The 19,726-nt window shown below is 39.6% G+C and overlaps 1 protein-coding gene across 4 annotated transcripts in view; it reads left to right on the forward strand.

Moving 5' to 3' along the window:
• Window positions 1-17,522, forward strand: part of TOX (thymocyte selection associated high mobility group box) — a 236,137-nt gene extending 218,615 nt beyond the window's left edge. For all 4 annotated transcript variants that reach the window (XM_060775365.2, XM_060775366.2, XM_060775368.2 and 1 more), the window contains 3 exons: window positions 6,063-6,449; window positions 13,383-13,534; window positions 14,612-17,522. In XM_060775365.2, coding sequence (XP_060631348.2) covers window positions 6,063-6,449; window positions 13,383-13,534; window positions 14,612-14,648 — 576 coding nt within the window. In that variant the 3' untranslated portion in view covers window positions 14,649-17,522. The remainder of the gene's footprint in view (window positions 1-6,062; window positions 6,450-13,382; window positions 13,535-14,611) is intronic.
• The last annotated feature ends 2,204 nt before the right edge of the window (window positions 17,523-19,726 follow it).

Here is a 19,726-nt window from a genome sequence, read left to right on the forward strand (position 1 = left end):
CCCGAAACTCCGGATGATCTCGCTCAGCGGCTTCATGTAGATGTTAAACAACATGGGGGACAATATTGAACCCTGAGGAACCCCACAAAACAGCGGTTGTGGGGTAGAACAGGAGTCCCCCAGTAACACCTTCTGAGACCGACCCTCGAGGAATGACCGGAGCCACCGCAAAGCAGTACCTCCGAGGCCCATTCCTGCGAGGCGTCCCAGAAGAATACCGTGGTCGACGGTATCGAAGGCCGCTGAGAGGTCGAGAAGCACCAACAGGGACACACTCCCCCTGTCGAGCTCCCGACGGAGATCATCCACTAAGGCGACCAAGGCTGTCTCGGTACCATGTCCCGGCCTAAAGCCAGACTGCGCCGGATCTAGATAATCCGTGTCTACCAAGAATGCCTGGAGTTGTGAGGCCACCACACGTTCCATGACTTTGCCCAAAAAGGGAAGATTGGAAACAGGCCGATAGTTTACCAATTGAGTGGGGTCCAGTGATGGTTTCTTCAACAGCGGTTTTATCACAGCTTGCTTTAAGCTGGCTGGAAAAATGCCTTCCCGAAGGGAGGCATTAACCACCACCTTAACCCACTCGGCCAATCCCCCTCTGGCCTCCTTTAGAAGCCAGGATGGGCAGGGGTCTAGGATGCATGTAGTAGCTCTCATTCCTCCAAGCACCTTGTCCACATCCTCGGTTTGAACCAATTGAAATGAATCCATCAAAATCGGACAAGCAGATGCTCGTGTTACATCCTCAGAGACTGCCGTTAATGTGGCATCCAGTCCAGAGCGGATCAAAGCGACTTTGTCTGCGAAGAACCGAGCAAAAGCTTCACAGCGAGCTGCCGAGTCATCAGGGCACCCATCCTGGATGGTGGGTTTTAAAAGGCCTCTGACAACCCGGAACAGTTCAGCCGGACGGTTCTTTGCAGACGCAATAGAGGCCGCGAAGAAGGTCTTCTTAGCGGCTCTTATTGCCGCGGCATATGACCTTAAAAAGGACACAAACCGTGTTCGGTTTGGCTCGCTCGGATCCGAACGCCACACGCTCTCTAGTTCCCTCTTCTTTCGCTTCAACACCGCCAGCTCCTCAGTAAACCAAGGGGCTGGTTTAGCTCGGCTACTTGAGAGGGGACGTTCTGGAGCGATCGTGTCTATTGCTCTAGTCATCTCCCCATTCCAGAGAGCGACCAGGGCATCAACAGGATCACCAACCGAGGTGGCGGGGAATTCCCCAAGAGCCATCAGGAATCCCTCCGGATCCATAAGCCTCCTGGGGCGGACCAATTTAATAGGTCCTCCACCTCTGCGGAGGTTAGGGGGTGCAGTAAGTCTAAAGCTGACCAGGTGGTGGTCGGTCCATGGCAACGGAGAGATGGATAACTCCTCAACACCGCCACCTTCCTCCCATCCCTGACAGAAAACCAAGTCCAATGTATGTCCAGCACTGTGGGTGGGGCCAGATACTTGTTGGGACAGACCCATGGTCGCCATGGTAGACATGAAGTCCTGAGCCGCTCCCGTTAGGGCAGCCTCGGCGTGGACATTGAAGTCCCCCAGCACAAGCAGCCGTTGGGACTCCAATGCCAGGTCCGAGACTACCCCCGCTAGCTCAGGTAGGGAGACTGTAGTGCAGCGAGGTGGACGGTACACTAACAGAATCCCTAAACTGTCCCGGTCACCCACCCTCAGGTGGACGCATTCAAAATTTGTTGACTGCGGGATGGGGGTCCTGGTCAGAGAAATGGAATCTCTATAGACTACTGCAACCCCGCCTCCCCGCCCTCCGGATCTCGGTTGATGCTGCACAGAGAACCCGGGTGGACAAAGCTGGGTCAAGTTTACACCTCCAGCTTCGTCCAGCCAGGTCTCTGTGATGCACGCCAGATCTGCCCGTTCATCCAGGATTAAGTCCTGGATGAAAGTTGTTTTGCCATTGACAGATCTGGCGTTCAACAGCACCACTTTCAATCCCGAGGGACCGCCATCCTGGTTACACCTACTTACCGTATCAGGAGACCGGTTTGGAATTACTAAAGTTGTTCCCCGTTCCCTAGGCCGAATTAAAGGTCTCCTTTTCCCGTATCTCCCCTTCCCCACCACGACTTCTATGGGGGCTCCTCGGTTAACGGAAGCCTCTCCCTCCTCCATGACGCATTTGGTACTTATACTAATAAACCAGGGATCATCGTGGTGTACATGCCATGTTACAGTTTCAGTTTGCCATAGCTTTGCCTTCCACGTGTTCTTCAGTCCCGTTAGGTCATATTCGAGATCCCTCGTACTATTCCATTCCTTCTTACCTACATATACAATTAGCAACCAAATTAACAGATGCCAAGACGTAGGTAATAGCATAGGTCGTAGTTATTAAGCACAGTTGGAACAAGGAATTATGCTGTTGAAATACAGATGATGTTTTAGCACAACACAGTAGAGCAGCAATGAAATGCGAAGGCTTAAGTGACCCAAGATATTAATTAAAGTGCGTCATGGAGGCCTGATTCAGCACTAGCTGTAACAATCGAATTTAAAGTGCTATAGTGGCTAAGTGCACAAGAAATAGTTTAAAGTGCTAATGGCATAAAGTGCAAGATCACAACAGTTAATAAAGTGCACGAAGTAACCAATTGATCATGGAATCAGGATTAATTAATTAGCAACCATCAGGAACGGTCAGCACATTCAAGATGGTCACACATAGGTTGCAATAATAATCAATCAAAACGGGGGTGAATTAGCACCGTCAGAATAATTAGCACACTCAGAGCTAGATGATACAATTAAAAAGACTAAGGTGCTAAAACTCATGAAATAGTAGTCCAATGATATAGTAAGTTAAAGTGCTGATCGTATAAGTGCTAATATCATACAAGATTTTAAAACAAATGTGTGGATACGCATAACAACAGATAACAACGAATTAAATTAAAATAAAGGACTTCTGGCCCAATAATATCATAGAGCCATGCTGAAGGTCTTAGAAAATGCCCAGAAAGACCATATATTTCCATAGTGGGTAAACAAAACTGTGGGTACTGGCCCCAAAGATATAGGGCCTTACAGTATTTATGATTTCTATGAATATTTGTGAAAGGGGGACAATGAAAGAAACTGAAAGCAAGAGAATCGGCTCATGTGGTACATGGTGTTGGAGGAGTTCCACTGATACCATGGACTATCAAAATAACCAATAAATGAATCCTAGAACAAATCAGTCCTGAGTACTCCCTAGAAGACAACATGGCCAAATCAAGGCAATTGTACTTTGAACACATCATACGACAACATGACTCCCTATCAATGACAATGTTTCATACGGTAAAAGACAGTAGGAAAAGATAAAGACTACATTACAAATGAATAGACTCAGGCCCCTTCCACACTGCCATATAAAATCCAGATCATTAGCTTTGAACTGGATTATATGGCAGTGTAGACTCATATAATCCAGTTCAAATCAGATAATGTGGATAATCTGCTTTGATAATCTGGATTATATGGTAGTGTAGAAGAGAACTCAGTCATGGAGACTGTAAGCCTGAGTTTTCAAGGCTTGAGAGGACTATTGATGACATGGTTTCTTGGAGGTCTCTCACACATAGGGTTGCCATAAGTCTAAGACAGCTTAACACTCACTCGACTGTGTTGCATTTCCTTTTCTTAGACAACATGAAAACCATATTTGCCATCACTTTCTTTTACTTCACTCTAATAGAAAAGAGAAACATTTTATATACCTCTTGTTGTGTTAACATTTCAAGTGTCATTTTTCAATGTGTGCACAATAGGATACTGTTTCCAGTGGTTGGGACACATATCCTGTGCACAAGAGAACTGAACTCCCTTTACCATTTCTACTTAATTTTGTTCAGTTTACCAGAGAAAATACATTTTTGTTGCCATCATTACTACAGCTTGACTCGGGTAGATGAAGTTATCTTTTCTACTGTAGATCACTGTGCATAATGAACCAATTTCTGTAATGTGCATATTGGCTGATTGGTGGTGATGGTGCATACATCAGAAGGAATACAAATGGTTCTTCACAGGCTCCAGTGACCCCAAAGTGCCTGGAGTAACGTTAAACTTATTTCGACTTGTAAACGGAGCAAGTGTGACATGGAGGTTATAGAATAAGGGCATACATGCATCTTCCAGCCCTTGTTTTGACATAGTACAGTTTCCTTTCAAAGGAACATTTTGTCTTTCTTCTTTTTTTTTGCAGCATGTTTCACCTTTCACTAGTTTATTCATTCAACTTCTCCCTAAGAGATGAATTATTATTCAGGTACATATCCACTGGCAAGCCCTTGGGAGTTAATCTCTTACTCTTTGCTGAATTTATGTGAGCACATCTAGTTTATAAGTCAGCCAGGAGAGAAATGAGTGTGAGAGAAAATGAGCAAAAATGTAAATGTTACATGAAAGTTATTAGTGAAATCACTTTTCCATTGTTTATTAAAAACAAATAAAATGTTTGTCTATTTAACAAAAAAATGTTAGCATTTTTTCTTGTTTTAAATATCTGTTGCCATAATGCCCTAGAAATTGGTAAATTGGTAAACTTGCTGCTAGTTTGTGAGATCTTGCAGTGACCTAACTGTATGACTACAGCTCCTAAGTCACTGCTATAATCTGGGGATAGAGCTATATAGGAATACCCTGGACTCCTAGTGGGACAAAGAGAATGACCTCATAGGAAGCTGTCACTGATCTAAGCACTAAAAGTTAGGTTACTAAAATTTGTTATACATTGCTTTCAAGGTTGTTTGTTTATGCCATTTATATCGTACCTTTCTCCCAAAATGGGATTCTAGGTGACTCATAATAATTTTTGACATACCACTAAAACAATGCCTACAACAGTTAAAAATGAATTAAAGATCTCCATAATTAAAAACATGCTTAAAATAGTTAAATTTCTTCAAACACATTTAAAAGATACGTTCAGTAAAAGATTAAAATATAGAAAGTTCAATGAATAGAGAATCTGGCTGCTTGAATTCAAACTGGTACAGTCAAGTGTGCCCATATGATAGCAATTTTTAAAGAACTGCACTTTTTGCCTGTTTCTGGGATCAATGTAAGGTGCTGGAATGATGTGCTCCTCAACTCCCTCAATATTTTAAGAGTGAAATAATTTAACAGGGTTTTCCCTCATTCCCCCCCCCCTTGAAGAAGAGGCTTAGCTTGTCCCCCATCTTTACTCCCAGTTATACCATGCAAGCAGGGCCGTAGCCAGAAAAATGTTTTGGGGAGGGTTGAATTTTGGGGGGGGGGGGGTTGAAAATTTTGGGGGGGGTTTGAAAAATTGGGGGGTGAAAATTTGAGGGGGGGGTTGAAACCTGCCTCCTAGCTCACGCTGAAGCAAAGAGCACAGCAGGGGGCAGAGCTGCCTTCCATAGCCTGCAGCTCCGCCCCTGTCAACCACCTCCACCAAGTCTGGCCTCCTTAATGAGAGCATTCAACACCCCCCCCCTCCCCAACTTGGTTGCTTCACTACATCAGCTATTGCTGCAAGTAATGACAGTGTGAATAAATGGTCAATATTTGCTTGAGATAATGCTTGCAGTTCTGGAGGGACTCTTAATTTTTTGTGTCTCGTAGACTTAGCATGGGGATTTGGCTAACCAGTTAAAATTCATGAGTAAACCAGGTTTTTTTAAAACTACCTACAAATATGCAGGCATACGAAAAACATCAATTTTATTTTCTTTTAAAAATAGTTTAATATTCATCTTGTTGTGAGAATTCATATTGGTGTTAATCAAATTGAGTGTTTTTTAAACACCTTCAAAACAAGAATACAGTTCTAAATCCAAAAGAAGGAAGTGATGAACTCCAAGAAAGTACATGTAGATGGTGATATACATTTTGTTCTATAGACATAACAAAAGAATATTAGAGGCTTCTACTAAAGTGTCTTCGGGGTTTTGATGATTGGTAAAGTAGGCCAAGCTTAAAGCCAGTATATTGAGTCAATTACTGTGCCTGTCAGGATAACCACACATATCGGTGTCTAAGTGTTATCTGGTTGTGTTTTCCCCCTTTTCTTTCCTGGGCAGAGCTACAATGAACCTGTGGATGTTAAGGTATCCCAGCAACCTCAGATGATGAATGCAAAGCAGTCTGTGTTCCATGGATCTACACAGCCTCATTCAGCACTGTATCTAAGCTCCCATTACCACCAACAAGCAGGAATGAATCCTCACATAACAGCCATACATCCTAATATTCCTAGGAATATAGCGCCTAAGCCTAACAACCAAATGCCTGTGACTGTTTCCATAGCCAACATGGCTGTGTCTCCTCCTCCATCCCTTCAGATGAGTCCTCCAATCCACCCGCATCTCAGTATACAACAACACCAGCCACTTACAATGCAGCAGTCCATTGGGAACCAGCTACCAATGCAGGTCCAGTCTGCTTTACATTCACCTACAATGCAACAAGTAAGTCATATCTAATGTTTTTAATCCTTTATAATCCTGTTCATTTGGATACATCATGGATACCTATGTACCTTTTCTTATTTCTTTGTTCCTGATTTCATATTGTAGCTAGCTACAGTTATAATGCTTAAAGATAGGCCTTTCCCATGGAGAAAAGCCCAGTGGTTGCTTTACTGTGTAGACATAACTGCAGTGTGAGCCTGTGATCTGTATCCACAACTTTGATGACAAACAAAATCATCAGTCAGCTTCTGAGGTGTCCTCCAATTGATTTTGGCTGTTGCTTATATGTACAAATATTCCACTCCTCCCTTGATTTACATCTCACCTTTCTCTCAAAACTTGGGACTCAAGGATCATTGGGATTGTGATTGGCAATGAGGGGTGGTTTTTTTTTTTGTTTTTGCCCTTAGATGCAAGTTTTTACCCCTAAATTGGAGAACCTGGGACCTTCTGCATATGCCCACCCACTTACTACTGTTATGCTGTTTTGTGCTATTTTTAATTTGAAATTCGCTATTGTTCTGTTTTTAATTGTATTCTGCCTGGGTCTGGCCCCATTTAAGATGCCCCAAGTCCCTGTGGGGAGATGGAGGTGGGGTAGAAAAATAAAGTTCTTCTTCTACTACTACTTTCTGCCTCAAAGCAGACTCCACAGAGATACTTCCAACATCAGTGATGTCTACAAACTAAAAACTCGTTCATTCCATAGAATGAGGGGACAGATGATCCAGAGCTGTTGCTTTTTTCTACTTTAATTACTTTTAACTCATATATAGACAATGGAGAGGGAAAGTAATGGCAATTAGAGACACAGTATCGAAAATCATAGTTCCATTAATCATTCTGAAATGCACTGTTATGTTCTTGTGCTCATCAAAACACATAAGATGACAATTATTCTATTGTATGTAGTTTAAAATAGCACATCAGATTACTTTCCCCTCATCCCTAAAGAATCCCATTCACTTGGATCTTTGATACGTTCTTTGTTTCTGAAACAGCTAGTCAGCATTAGACAGAGGCTAAGGGCATTTCATCCATTTATATCACAACCTGCAATCAGTATTTTCATCTCAGATGTATTCTGTTTATGACCCTGGCCAGACTCTGTGTATTATTCAGATGTTTTCATTTAGTATTCACTAAGTGGCCCAAGTTTTTTCTAAAGTGATGACAGCTAATTTAGGACTTCAGTCTATATAACTTTCCCCAATTATTTTTTCAATGTGCTTTAACTTATGTATGGTATAATGAATCTATTATGCTGTTCCTTTATCTACACCAATTGCCTCTGTCTTAAGTTTCTCAGAGGTCACATGTCAGATGCTACCTTCTAAATCATGGGGTTCATTAGTAAAGGGCAATGTAGAAGAGGTCTAGATAATTAAGCCAAGTGTCTTGTAATGGTCAGAGGTTTATCCAATAACATTGTGGTCAATGAAAATAAAGCATACTGTAAAAACACTGGAATCTTTTAAAAACTTTTTTTGAACACCAAATATATTTTATCATGCCTTCGAGAGAACAGAACTCTGGTGCCAGTGTTTGTACTGTTGTGTGGCTCGATAATGTAGATATACTATTTTATGATGATACAATGTCCTGTTAATGTGCGTGAAGACCCCATGTTAAATACCAAGAGAATTGCTATTAAAAGGAAACAAAAATATTGATAGAGATAATCTTACATTACACATAATCTTACATTACAACAAAATACTCAGTAAGGATTACTGTATGATTACTGTAGGCTTTTGAAATGATTATCTGTCAGATCTGTTCCACCTCTGAAATATTTTCTAGAGCATTATGATAGCAGAAAAATGAAGGAAATGGCAATTCAACACAGCTGGAGGAAATCAGGTTGGAGAAGGCTGCTCTAGAGTGTTGAAGTTCCCTGTTTTCCCTGAATCAAATTGTTTTTGTTACCTGTTTTGAAGTAGTATTTATATAATTGCCAGCAATAATATCCTCCGTTGCAGCCCCTTACACACACTACTGTTCTTTGACTTTTGTCTCTCCAAACATTTTTTTTCTTGTTGGCCTTTTTCTCCACTGTGGACCTTGTTCAACTTTTCCCTCTAGTGACTCTTCTCTCCCACTCCTTCAAAAGGCAACGGTTGGAAGAGCTAAGTGGTCCTCTAGAAAACTGCTTCTTGAACTGTGGTCCTGACCCCAAATGAGTGACCTCTTCACTCAATGTTTTGACCCCAAAAATTGGACAACAGTAACAACATTCTGACAGTCTCCTAATGGCCTCCTTGCCTTTGGGCCTTTCTGGTCAATTTCCACCATAGTGCTGCCTTGCCTAGGGCCTCCTTGCCTATGTACTTTTGGAGCCTCCTTGTCTAGGGTCTTTTCTGGTCAACTTCTCCATGCCTAGGGCCTCCTTGTCCATCTGGCCATGCACCTTTAGTCAACTTCATCTTCAAAAAGGACAGCCTGTTTAGCAAGCCTTGCAAATGCTGATTTATTATCTGTAAAAGTTTGATTTTTATACCTATTTTATATACCTTCTAACTTAGGTACCCTTGGTTAGTTTTTTTTTTTTTGGTAACGTTAAATATTAGAAGTAATTTTTTTTAATGGGGTGCAATTCCAATCACTCCATATCATCACCAGTGGCAATGATCCAGATCCGTCTTTGGTGGGATTCTCCAGGGCTCTCTGGATGTGGGCATACTGCAACTCCCATCATCCTCTGCCAATCCTACTGAAACTTTTCCAGTATTTCAAGTTGGGTCATGATGGATTTGAGTACCAATTTTGGTCTGGATCCATCAAGCTATATCCCGAAATATACAGGCAGGCATATTTTGAATTTTATTTTATAGATATAGGTCATATAAACATTTTGGGGGGGGAAAGGGGGCAACCAGCAAAAAAAATGTTTAAGAAACCCTGCTCTAAAACAGAGTTTCTTAATTTATTTCTGCGCGGGACCCCTTTTACCCAAGAAAAGGTGTATAGGTAAAATAGGTATACAAATCAAACAATTACTGATAATAAATCATAAATAAAATTATTTTTTAAAAATCCTTCGGAATATACATAATCTTGTAATTAACCAAATTTGCATTCTATTGGGAAAGATGAGCTTGTTTATTTTTACAGAAAGAATTAAATTTTGGCTGAATATTTGATACTGCAGGATGTAAAGCATATTCGACATTTTTCATGCAAATCTGGCATGCTTGGTTTGCATCATGGGAAAGCTGAAGCATTTGCTGCATGTATTTGCTAACAGATTTGTGTAAATTTTGAAAACAACCACTAGGCGTCAGACTCCACAAATTTTCACAATCCCCAATTTCAGTTAGGGACTCACAATTTCAGAAAATTTCAGAAGATGTGCTCTAGAACAGTGATTCTCAAAATGCTGGTCCTCCGAAGTGATTTGTACTTCAAAACCCAGATTCTCTGACCATTGGCCAAAGTGAGTGAGGCTGCTGGGAGTTGAAGTCCAAAAACCTGAAGTACCAGAGTTGGGAATCACTGTTCTAGAAGGAAGTGCAAAAAGCACTTTGTGGAGCTGACTGCAAACTCTGGAGAAATGATTATTCTTGTCTCATCTGAAACTTAATCTCTGGGCAATATTTTACTTTTTTCACTCTATTCTTTTTATTTCTCGCCTTCAGTCCTTTTAGTCTTTCTCTCTATCTGGTTATAATGCAACTTTACCATTACTTATTACCAGCCGCACTCTAAGAAACATCAACTTCATTCAACAATTTGGGCGTCCTGTATTTCCCCAACACACACACTCTTTCCTTCTCACACATATATACACCATCCTCACCCCCACTCCATGTTTCAGAAAGTGGTTAAGAGCAGGAGAGAAAAATCATTAATATCTGTCAACTGTCCTTATAACCTTAAGGGAAAATCTTTGTATGATATCACACAGACAGATTTTCAATTTCCGTGTGTAATAAACAGATGCTTTAGGATTTGGATGTAATTTAAAGGTTTAAAAAACATCACATTGAGATTGATGAATAAATCAGTTGTGAAGACAAAAACATTGATGCCTGTTGAAAATTCCTCTCCAGACAGGCAGGAAATGAAATTAGTTCCTGGTAAAGTGTAGAGATGAGGATCACAGTTTAGGTTCTGCTGCAGGCTTTTTAGTACTTGCCTCCAGTTGCACACAAAAACCCCAGCTAGGGATACAGAAATCTAATTAAAGAGCAAATGTCCCGCCTGACATCAAATTAATCTTTATCAAGTCCCCTGTTTTTATTTCAATCTGACACAAGAAAATGAAACTTAAAATTCAAGCCATGTTGCAAAACAGTTACTGATTGTATCTTGGACATTACAATGCAAAACATTGGGCCCAGTCTCATTAGCCCAGAGAGCACCCATTTTCTTTCTTTCTGTTTTCTTTTTTCTTTTAATTGCATCACTGTTTGTAAAGTCCTTTGTGTAAAATACTGTTCACATATTTCTGCATCAGAGTGACATGTGGCAGCCAGAGCATTTCATGAACTGCTTGAGATGGCTACTAAAATTGGAATTTAAGCACTCTTTGTTGTCTTTTGCATTTCTGAAATTCTTTGGTTGGCTTTGGCATGTACATGTTCAGCAAGCATTATTACAATAACCTGATTTCTGAATCAGATTTGATAAATGGCAGAACACTGGAGAGCTGTTGCTGGAGAGCTATTTTATTGCCTTGTTGTTCTTCTGGAAAGATGGATTCTTTACTAATAAGAGAACCTTGATAAAAATGATGGTATTTTATTGCTTTCCGTCTGTATCAATAACCGACTAGGTTTGTACACAGAACAAGAAACAAACAGAAAAAAAACAATTAGTAGAAATTTCAAAATAGGCACTAATTGTTACTGACAGATGCAATATAAGAATCAAATCAGACAGTTTGAATGCAATTCATATGTAAATATGAAAATACAAACTTGACAACTGGAACAACGTATCCTATACAAAATACTTGCCTTGCTACCATTGTCTGCTCCAATACATGCTCATGAACAGGGAAACCACAATTTATGTAGTGTGACAGTTGCCACCTGACCAAGAGATATAGTTCAAGATGCAAAGAGGCTAATAGGCCAGGTTTTTTCTATAGTACTGGTTTTTCCTATAGTACCTCTTTAATATGGAAAGTTAAGTTCCAGGTCACAGCTATAAAGCAAATATCATCATAAAGCAAATCACTGTCTTTTTTCTACTTGCTAGTGCACATACAAACTTAAAAACATATTTTTATGCTGGAGATTGCCTGTGCAATGGGGCAGGACTCTCAACCAGCTGCTTCCTGATTGACAGACAAATAGACCCCTGTCGATCACAGCTGCTGCTTCCTGGTAAATAGAGATTAAAGAACTTTCACAATTACTTATAGAGCTCACAGATTAGGGGCTACATAGATATAATGAATACTTAATAGTCACAAGTGCATAACCCTGCTTACACATTTGTAACTGCCATAGAGGATTCTGGCCAGCAGTGCTTTATAATTGAAAAACGCTGTTTTAGTGAAGCGCCTTCAAGCAAGGTATGTCTGTATATTGATTTAGGCTGCAATCTTCAGCACATTTTTTTTTCTGGGTGTAAGCCCAGTTGAACTCTTGGCTCATTTCAGAGTAAAGAATCATGTTGTTAAGTCTCCTTGACTTCATTATTACTTTGGACAAACCCACTGAATACATCGTGCTCAGTTGAATGGGCTCATTGGAGAAAATATAAAGACTACTACAGTAGACTCTCAATTAACTGGTACCCATCCAGCTACAAGTAGTTTTTACTTGGGAATTGCTGTTAAAAATAGACCTAATACTAGGGGCCTTGAGTGTGACACATGTGACCTAGAACAATCATATTGTAGGTTGGTTTCTCAATAAAGTTTTGCAGATATACAGGTACCAAAGGCAGTATTTATTTTCCACACATTGGATCTCTTGAGTGGCAGTAGTAAAAATTATAGCTAATGCTATTTATTCCTTGTGCCTGTTATTTAGAAAACTCTCAATTTAAATATTTACTGTATTTGCCAGATGTGAATTGTAGGTTACAAGTTACAAGAAAATAGGCTTCGTTCAGCCAGATGTTACCTTTTCTTTAGATAGTGTACATTCTTCCAATGTCCTTGGGAAATTTATCTCTTTAGAGCAATCTAGTGTGTTCTCTTGGAGAAGGCGTTAGTTGGTGGTTTATTATGATGCACTATAAAGCTCTCCTCGCCTTTCAGCAACACTCTTTGTTTATTTAAGCTAACTGCTTCATGGAAAAATCAATGCATACTATTCTTGAAAATCTGATCAGGTCTGCTGATTTTGGAAAACAACATTTAGGCATGCTACCTCCTCAGTGAAAACAACAGCAAGTTAAGCTTTTTTTCCTTTGCTTTTTTTGGCTGCTTTTTGCTACATTAGTCCAACAACTGTTAAAAAGCTTGAGTTGATTTTTTGTGTAGTTGAGAAAGAAGTGCAAATAAAAGAAGCAGCAGATGGTCCTTTTGTGACTGAACCATATAAAAGGGGCTTGAGAACAATAATCGTGAATAGGTGTAGTCTAATAAAACACTCAGCCACCTGCTGCCAGCATCCTTCAAAAAGATTCTGTTGCATATTCTTGGAATTAACTAATAGTGCATCCTTTGGTTGAATCGAAATATGAGAAGCACACAAACCTTTCTTTTATTTTCCTGTGTTGAATGAGTTGTTTTTCATGGTTTTAAAATGTCTCTGTTGTTTCTCTCTGAGTTCTACACTATTGCAGTGTGTTACCTAGCATTCCTTCTCAACCAATTACAAAAATGACTGTTTGAAAAGATATTAAGAATCCTAGTTTCCTTTTGCTTCATATCTGAGAATGCAGAAATAAAACTTGGTACTTGATCAATGCATATAAGAGGTTAGGTTGGATGACCAAAGCATTTTTTTTACTTTTGTTTCATTGTAGGGTTTTACTCTCCAGCCAGACTACCAGAATATTATCAACCCAACATCTACAGCTGCACAAGTTGTTACCCAAGCAATGGAGTATGTTCGTTCAGGGTGCAGAAATCCCCCAACACAGAGTGTGGACTGGAATAATGATTACTGCAGTAATGGGTAAGCAGCCAGTGGATGCCATCTTGTGTTGACTAATATTTATAACAAACTCTAGGCAACAAGAAGAGTTATGTCTTATGTTTCACCATCTAGATAACATTACTAGATTTGAATACCTTTCCTTATTCTAGGGAAATAATTAACAAACAAGTTGCCGCTTGCTTGCTTGCTTTTAATAAAAGAGCTACATTTTATTTTTCTTTGTGGTCTCTGTAAAATCACACATATGGCAATTTCCTATGCCTATGCAGTAAGTCTTGGAATCTTTTGGAAAGCTTCTGACTCTTGTGGCTATAGCCCCACCCACCTTCCCTACTTGGTATACAGCTAGAGGGAGGAGTTGTAGCCTCCCACATATTGAGCCAACTTTAAGTTCCTGTCTTGTGATATGCACACAGTTTAGTTTGTTTGAGTGTCATTCAGGTATGTTTTATGTACCATTGCCAGATGGAGAAAATGACACATTCTTAACAATAAACCATTGCAACCTGAGTGGCAGTAAAATATATATTTCTCTTGTCCCTGTCCAAAAAATGGGATAATAGCTGCATATTCTGGAAAGGACCAAATGATTTCAGCTGCTTCAAATTATTAACATTCCATCATACCAGATCCTAAAACTATGAGATCTCAACTTTCCCTTCAAAGATTCCTCTTTGGCACAGTATAATGGCCCAGCATGATACAGTGGTTTAAGCATTGGGCTAGAACTAGAGATTAGGGTTTGAATGCCTACCCAGCCATTCAGACCTTGGTTTCAACTGTAGATGAAAGCAAAGGCAAGCCTCCTTGCTAAGAAGACTCCATAATAGATTCCTGTTAGGGTTGCCATGGATTAGAAATAACTTGAAAGCAAACAACATACATATATACATAACAATACACTTCTCATGGGCATGTATAGGTGAACAAATACAAAATTCCAGCAAAGTTCAGTGAGAATTTGAACAGGGCATATATTAAATGAGATATTCTTGAGATACCAAAACGTTGATTTTCAAGGGACTATGTAATTTTTGATGTTGAATGTTATCACTAAGCTGCCTTCTCTTGTTTCCCCCTTCTCTTTTACAACAGGGCCATGCAGAGGGACAAAGCATTGTACCTTACCTGAAAATGTTATGACGAAGCACCTCTTCTTTCCAGTGAGGAATGCAGGGAAGTCTTTCCATCACAGATTGCATCATGCAGTCAAGGCAGTTCTGCATTTATTTAGAAAATATAAGTTGCTAAGCACTTAGGACTATTTGAGCTGGTGGGTCATTCACTCTGGGAAAAGAAATAGTCTTGCTCCTTCCTCCACCCCTTCCCTCTTTCCCCCTTCCCTCCTTCCTTCCCTCCTTCCTTCCTTCCTCTCCCCTTTCTCCTTCAACATCCTTTAATGGACATTGCTTTTCTTCTTTAAGGAAGGAGGCTTGGACCATTCTGATATTCTGTTGGTTTTTATTTTTGCTGTGAAGTGCTGCGCTAGTAACTGCCTTAGCAACTGTAGATGTCTTGGATAAAAAGTCCTGGATTTTCCATTGGTTTTCATAATGGGTGTGTTTATATGAAACTACTAAAGACTTTTTAAATGGCTTGATGTAGCAGTCATAGCAAGTTTGTAAATAGCATCTATGTTACACTCTCCTAGAGTATAAAATGTGAATGTTTTTGTAGCTAATTGTAATTTGAAACTGGCTCATTCCAGTTTATTGATTTCACAAAGGGGGTTAAATTGGCAAACATTCATATTTTTACTTCATTTTTAAGCAACTGACTAATAGTTCTATATTTTCAAACTCTTTGAAAGAAAAAAAGGAAAAAAAGTTATTCCCAAATGAATTTAATTAAACAGAAATTGGCACTGTGTCCTTAGTTATACAAAAAGAAAAGTCTAGTGTTGGGAAAAGAGCAAACACATTTATTTTGTACTGCCTAAAACTGCTTTTTTATCACTTTATGTGTAACAGTTAGTAAACGTCATTTACGTCCTCTTATGTATAAAACTGCCAAAATGCTTTCTTGGTATTTTATTAGATGCAGAAACAGATTGGAAACAGCTAAATTATAACCTTTACATATGGCTATGTATTATTGTTTCTTCATACTGTGTCTGTATTTAATCTTTTTTTATGGAAGCTGTTGCGCCTATTTATGAAATAATAAATATAGGTGTTTGTAAGTAAATTTGTTAGCATCTTAAAGAGGATTTTTTAAACTACTTTTGTTGGCATCAATGTATTTGCTGCTGGTGTGGACACTTTTAGTTTTGACAGTAAAATGAATAAAGCCAAATTAGCTTTCCTCCCCTTTCCTCTCAGAAAATGGAGATAATCAGCATTTATTCTGCACTTCATATACTGTTGTGAGACCAAAAAAAGAAAAAGAAAGAAAGAAAATTAGGCAGTGGGAGCAGAATCTTTAAGAAACCTCCCCATGTTTCTCTGGTCACATAAAAGCATTTTTTCTTAAAGGCTTTGATAGGAAAACTTACTTAGGAGCCACATTCAAAAATAGGAATGTGCACAGAGACTTCCTCAATATCTTCTATGGGAAAACCATTCTGCATATGTACAGGTAAATTACCTTGCTTTCAGGTGACAACAGAGAGGATGCACACCCCATTCGGTCTACAGGAGGTACTGGAACATAGCCAGAGTCATAAGTAGATGTCTTAGACATTCAGATATCATCCTGCCCCTCAAAGTGAATTAGGATTACTACAGAAAAAGACAACCAAAATATCAAGTTACCAAAAATGCTTCAGCTATGATAATAAGAAAAAGGCTGTATTAGGAAGTAGTGGAAACAAGGCCACTTCCTTGGTAACCACTGGATGGTCAAGGAGTAGAATAATGACTAAGAAAGGACAAAAACCAAGTAATTTTTAAGCGCTTAGGTCATGGATAGCTAGGAGCAAATAATTTTAAGATGAGTCCATCCTGGATGCTGCTAGCTCCATAATTCTCCTAAAGGAAATGGGCATCCATATCCTCCCTAGAAATCTTTAAAATCATTGTTTTACATGGGAACTCCTCCAAATCCCACAGCCATCACATGCGCTGACTGGCCATGCTGGTGCAGGCAGGCAGATTCAGAAGGTTGCAGTTGAAAAAAGTAACATTTCTGAGCACTGGAAGGTAGACAGTTTTGCTTTTCTTATCAGTCAGACAGCACAGGAAAGAGTTAACCTGCCTGTTCCCGATTTATGTTGCACTCCTCTCTTTTTTGGAGCCCTTCTTCCCCCTTTGAGCCCTCCCTCTCTTCATCCCAAGCAAGTATCAGATTATGTTTGGGGTGAGCTGGTTCTCATCATTCCCTTTCTTTTCATTGGCTTGTCCCACACTGTGAGATCAGCCAGACAAGGCATCTCTCAGTGTTTGGGGACATTTACAAGAATAGTTGTTTCATCACAAGAGATGCTTACTGTGGCAAGGTTTTGAAACCCATGTGCTGATCACATTGGTAGCCATTTGGCTTCTGTTTCTGATGCAAAATAGAGACACTGTATTTATCCAATCTCTCTAAGTTATCCCCATGTAAAATGCCCCAAAGGTACAGTATGTTTGCTTTCAAATAAAATCAGGCAATGTACAAACTTGAATCACTTGCGCATGTAATAATAAATAATGCAGATCCAATGTGATTATTCAGATGACTATAGCTGAGTTCTAATTTTCTTGTCTAGAATCCATGTAGGAATTCAAGATTAGATTCATAGTTTATTGTCTTTTATGTTCAGTACTTTAGTAATGTACCAGCATTAACAATTTGGTTTTTATTTTAATTCTGTTATGGTAAATTTAATTTCCCACTCTGATTAATTCCACAAAAAGAGCAGACAATTTGTGATTATGGGAATCAACTTTGACAGAATTTTCTGGGGGAGTGTTGTATTATCAGCATCTTTTCTGGAGAGGCTGTTCTGTCACCATTTATTCAGTAGCCAAACAAGGTTCAAACTAGAGGCAAATATTAATGTCAATAAAAAGTATGTCATAAACTATCTCTGTGTGTAGGCGTTGCTCTTTATGTATCTGCTACCAGGGATGTCAAACTCATTTTCACCAAGGGCCACATCAGCCTTATGGTTGCCTTCAAAGGGCTGTTTGTAATTGTAAGATGGTATAAATGGAACTACTCCTTAACTTATTTTAAAATAATGTGAGACATCATACCACACACCATCTTCACCCATTGATCATGTTCTAAAAATAACAACAAATGCAAAACAAAATGCAAGTACAAGCATTCAAATGTATTCAAATTCATTTTTTTTAAAAAAATGCTTACCGTTGTCCCATGTTCAGTCGGGATGGATATTACACATGGAGTAACACCCAGAGTTTCACTGGCACTACTCTGAGAGGAGTAGATAGCCGAATCATAACCCCTATCTTCATCCTAAAGCCAAAGGAGTGTTTCCTCTGAAGAAATTACTAGCATTTCCATTGGAGTATAACTCCCTTAAGGAATCATGCTCAAGGTTACTTTTCATGAGTAATTACCTGGAATTCTGAAATACTCCAAAATTGTCTCCATGGGTAACTTAAATACTGACACCTTTACTTTCTGATGGTTCAGTGGATGCAAACTTTACTTCATGAACAAGATGATTAAATATAGTTAACAAAACTACTTTTCTGCTATGTTTAAGATGCATACGAAATACAAATCATTTGAGTGTTTACACCAAGGTCTCATCTCCAAAATATCTCACTATGTGCTGATATAGAAATACAAGTATTGCAAAATCTAAACAAATCTGAAATCAATCATTTCAGATTAGAAATCATTTCCAATCATTTCAGATTAGAGGGATACTCAACCAAGTGTAACTGATTGCCAACAAGCTACACTTCCACTAAACAAATAGATGTTACAGAAATTCTTTTGATGATATGCACACACAGGTACAAAAATATGTTTCTTGAATGTTGCACAAAGAGGTATCATGCACCTTCACATACAATTCTGTTTGCCCAGGCATGCAACAACTTGTGGGTACAGCTCCATCTTCTCATTTTCCAATCAGGGATTGCATATGGACACATTCTGACTCTCCTTACCTTCACTAGGTACGGAAGTTGCTCCTTCTTTCCCCAGTAACATGCCTGGGTGCACACCCATACCACACGATGGAAGTGGGGCTCCACCCAAATGCTTTTGGGCATCCATGGAGAAGATGGAGGAAAGAGAGTAGACTCCTGCTTCCTATGATTTAAGTTTACAGCTGGAGAATTCTGCTCTATCAGTATGCTTATTGAGCTCAACCGATATGCCGAATGGACCAGTATAATTCCTCATTTAACTGCAACATAGAGATCAAAATGGCAGTCTAGGAAAAAAAGTGGTTCTCCATTCATCAAGGAGTTCTCCAGATGTTGATGATAACTGCAATTCCCAGTGGTGATGAATGAGAGGTATTTCAGCGGGCAGTTGCACTTACAGTAGAATCCATGATGAGACAATATCTTCCGGTAAATATACCAGCAGCCAAAGACTTGGTTGTTTGGTGGTAATCCTACAATGAACGTATCACAGGATTTTCTTTGCAAGGTTTGTTCAGAGGAAACATTGTCATTACTACTGCCTTCCTCTGAGACCGAGAAAATATCCCTTGCCCAAGGTCACCCCATGAGTGTCTATGATGCAGTGGTTTCTTGGACACCCAATCCAACCCTGGTCTCCTAGAATTGTGGTCCAACACTCAAACCACTACACTGGCTCACAAATCAAGTTGCCTATGTATAGAAAGGTATAAATGTATTATTTTATGTGAAAGCAGTGAAACAGGCAGTTATTAAGTGGACAATCATGAAAAACAGAAGAAGCCAGCATGATATTTAAATGTACATTGGGTTTATCACAAAAGGTCTAGAACAGTGTTTCTTAACCTCGTGGTTGGGGCCCCTGGGGGGGGGGGTCGTGATGGGGATTTCAGAGGAGTTGCCAAAGACCATCAGACACATATTTCTGATAGTCTTAGGAACCCTTTTGCCAGAGAAGGCTGAAGATCTCTCTGCCTGTTCTTCTCTTCCTTTTTGGTGTTGGTGAACTACAACTCCCAGAACACAATCCCCCCCCCCCCCAAATCCCATCAGTATTCAATGTTGGCCATGTAGGTAGTGTGCCAAGTTTGGTGGAAATCCATTGTAGGCTGGGTTCAGAGTGCTCTTTGATTGTAGGTTAACTATAAATTCCAGAAAC

The sequence above is a fragment of the Anolis sagrei genome, chromosome 4 (assembly GCF_037176765.1).
Source record: "Anolis sagrei isolate rAnoSag1 chromosome 4, rAnoSag1.mat, whole genome shotgun sequence".
NCBI lineage: Eukaryota > Metazoa > Chordata > Lepidosauria > Squamata > Dactyloidae > Anolis > Anolis sagrei.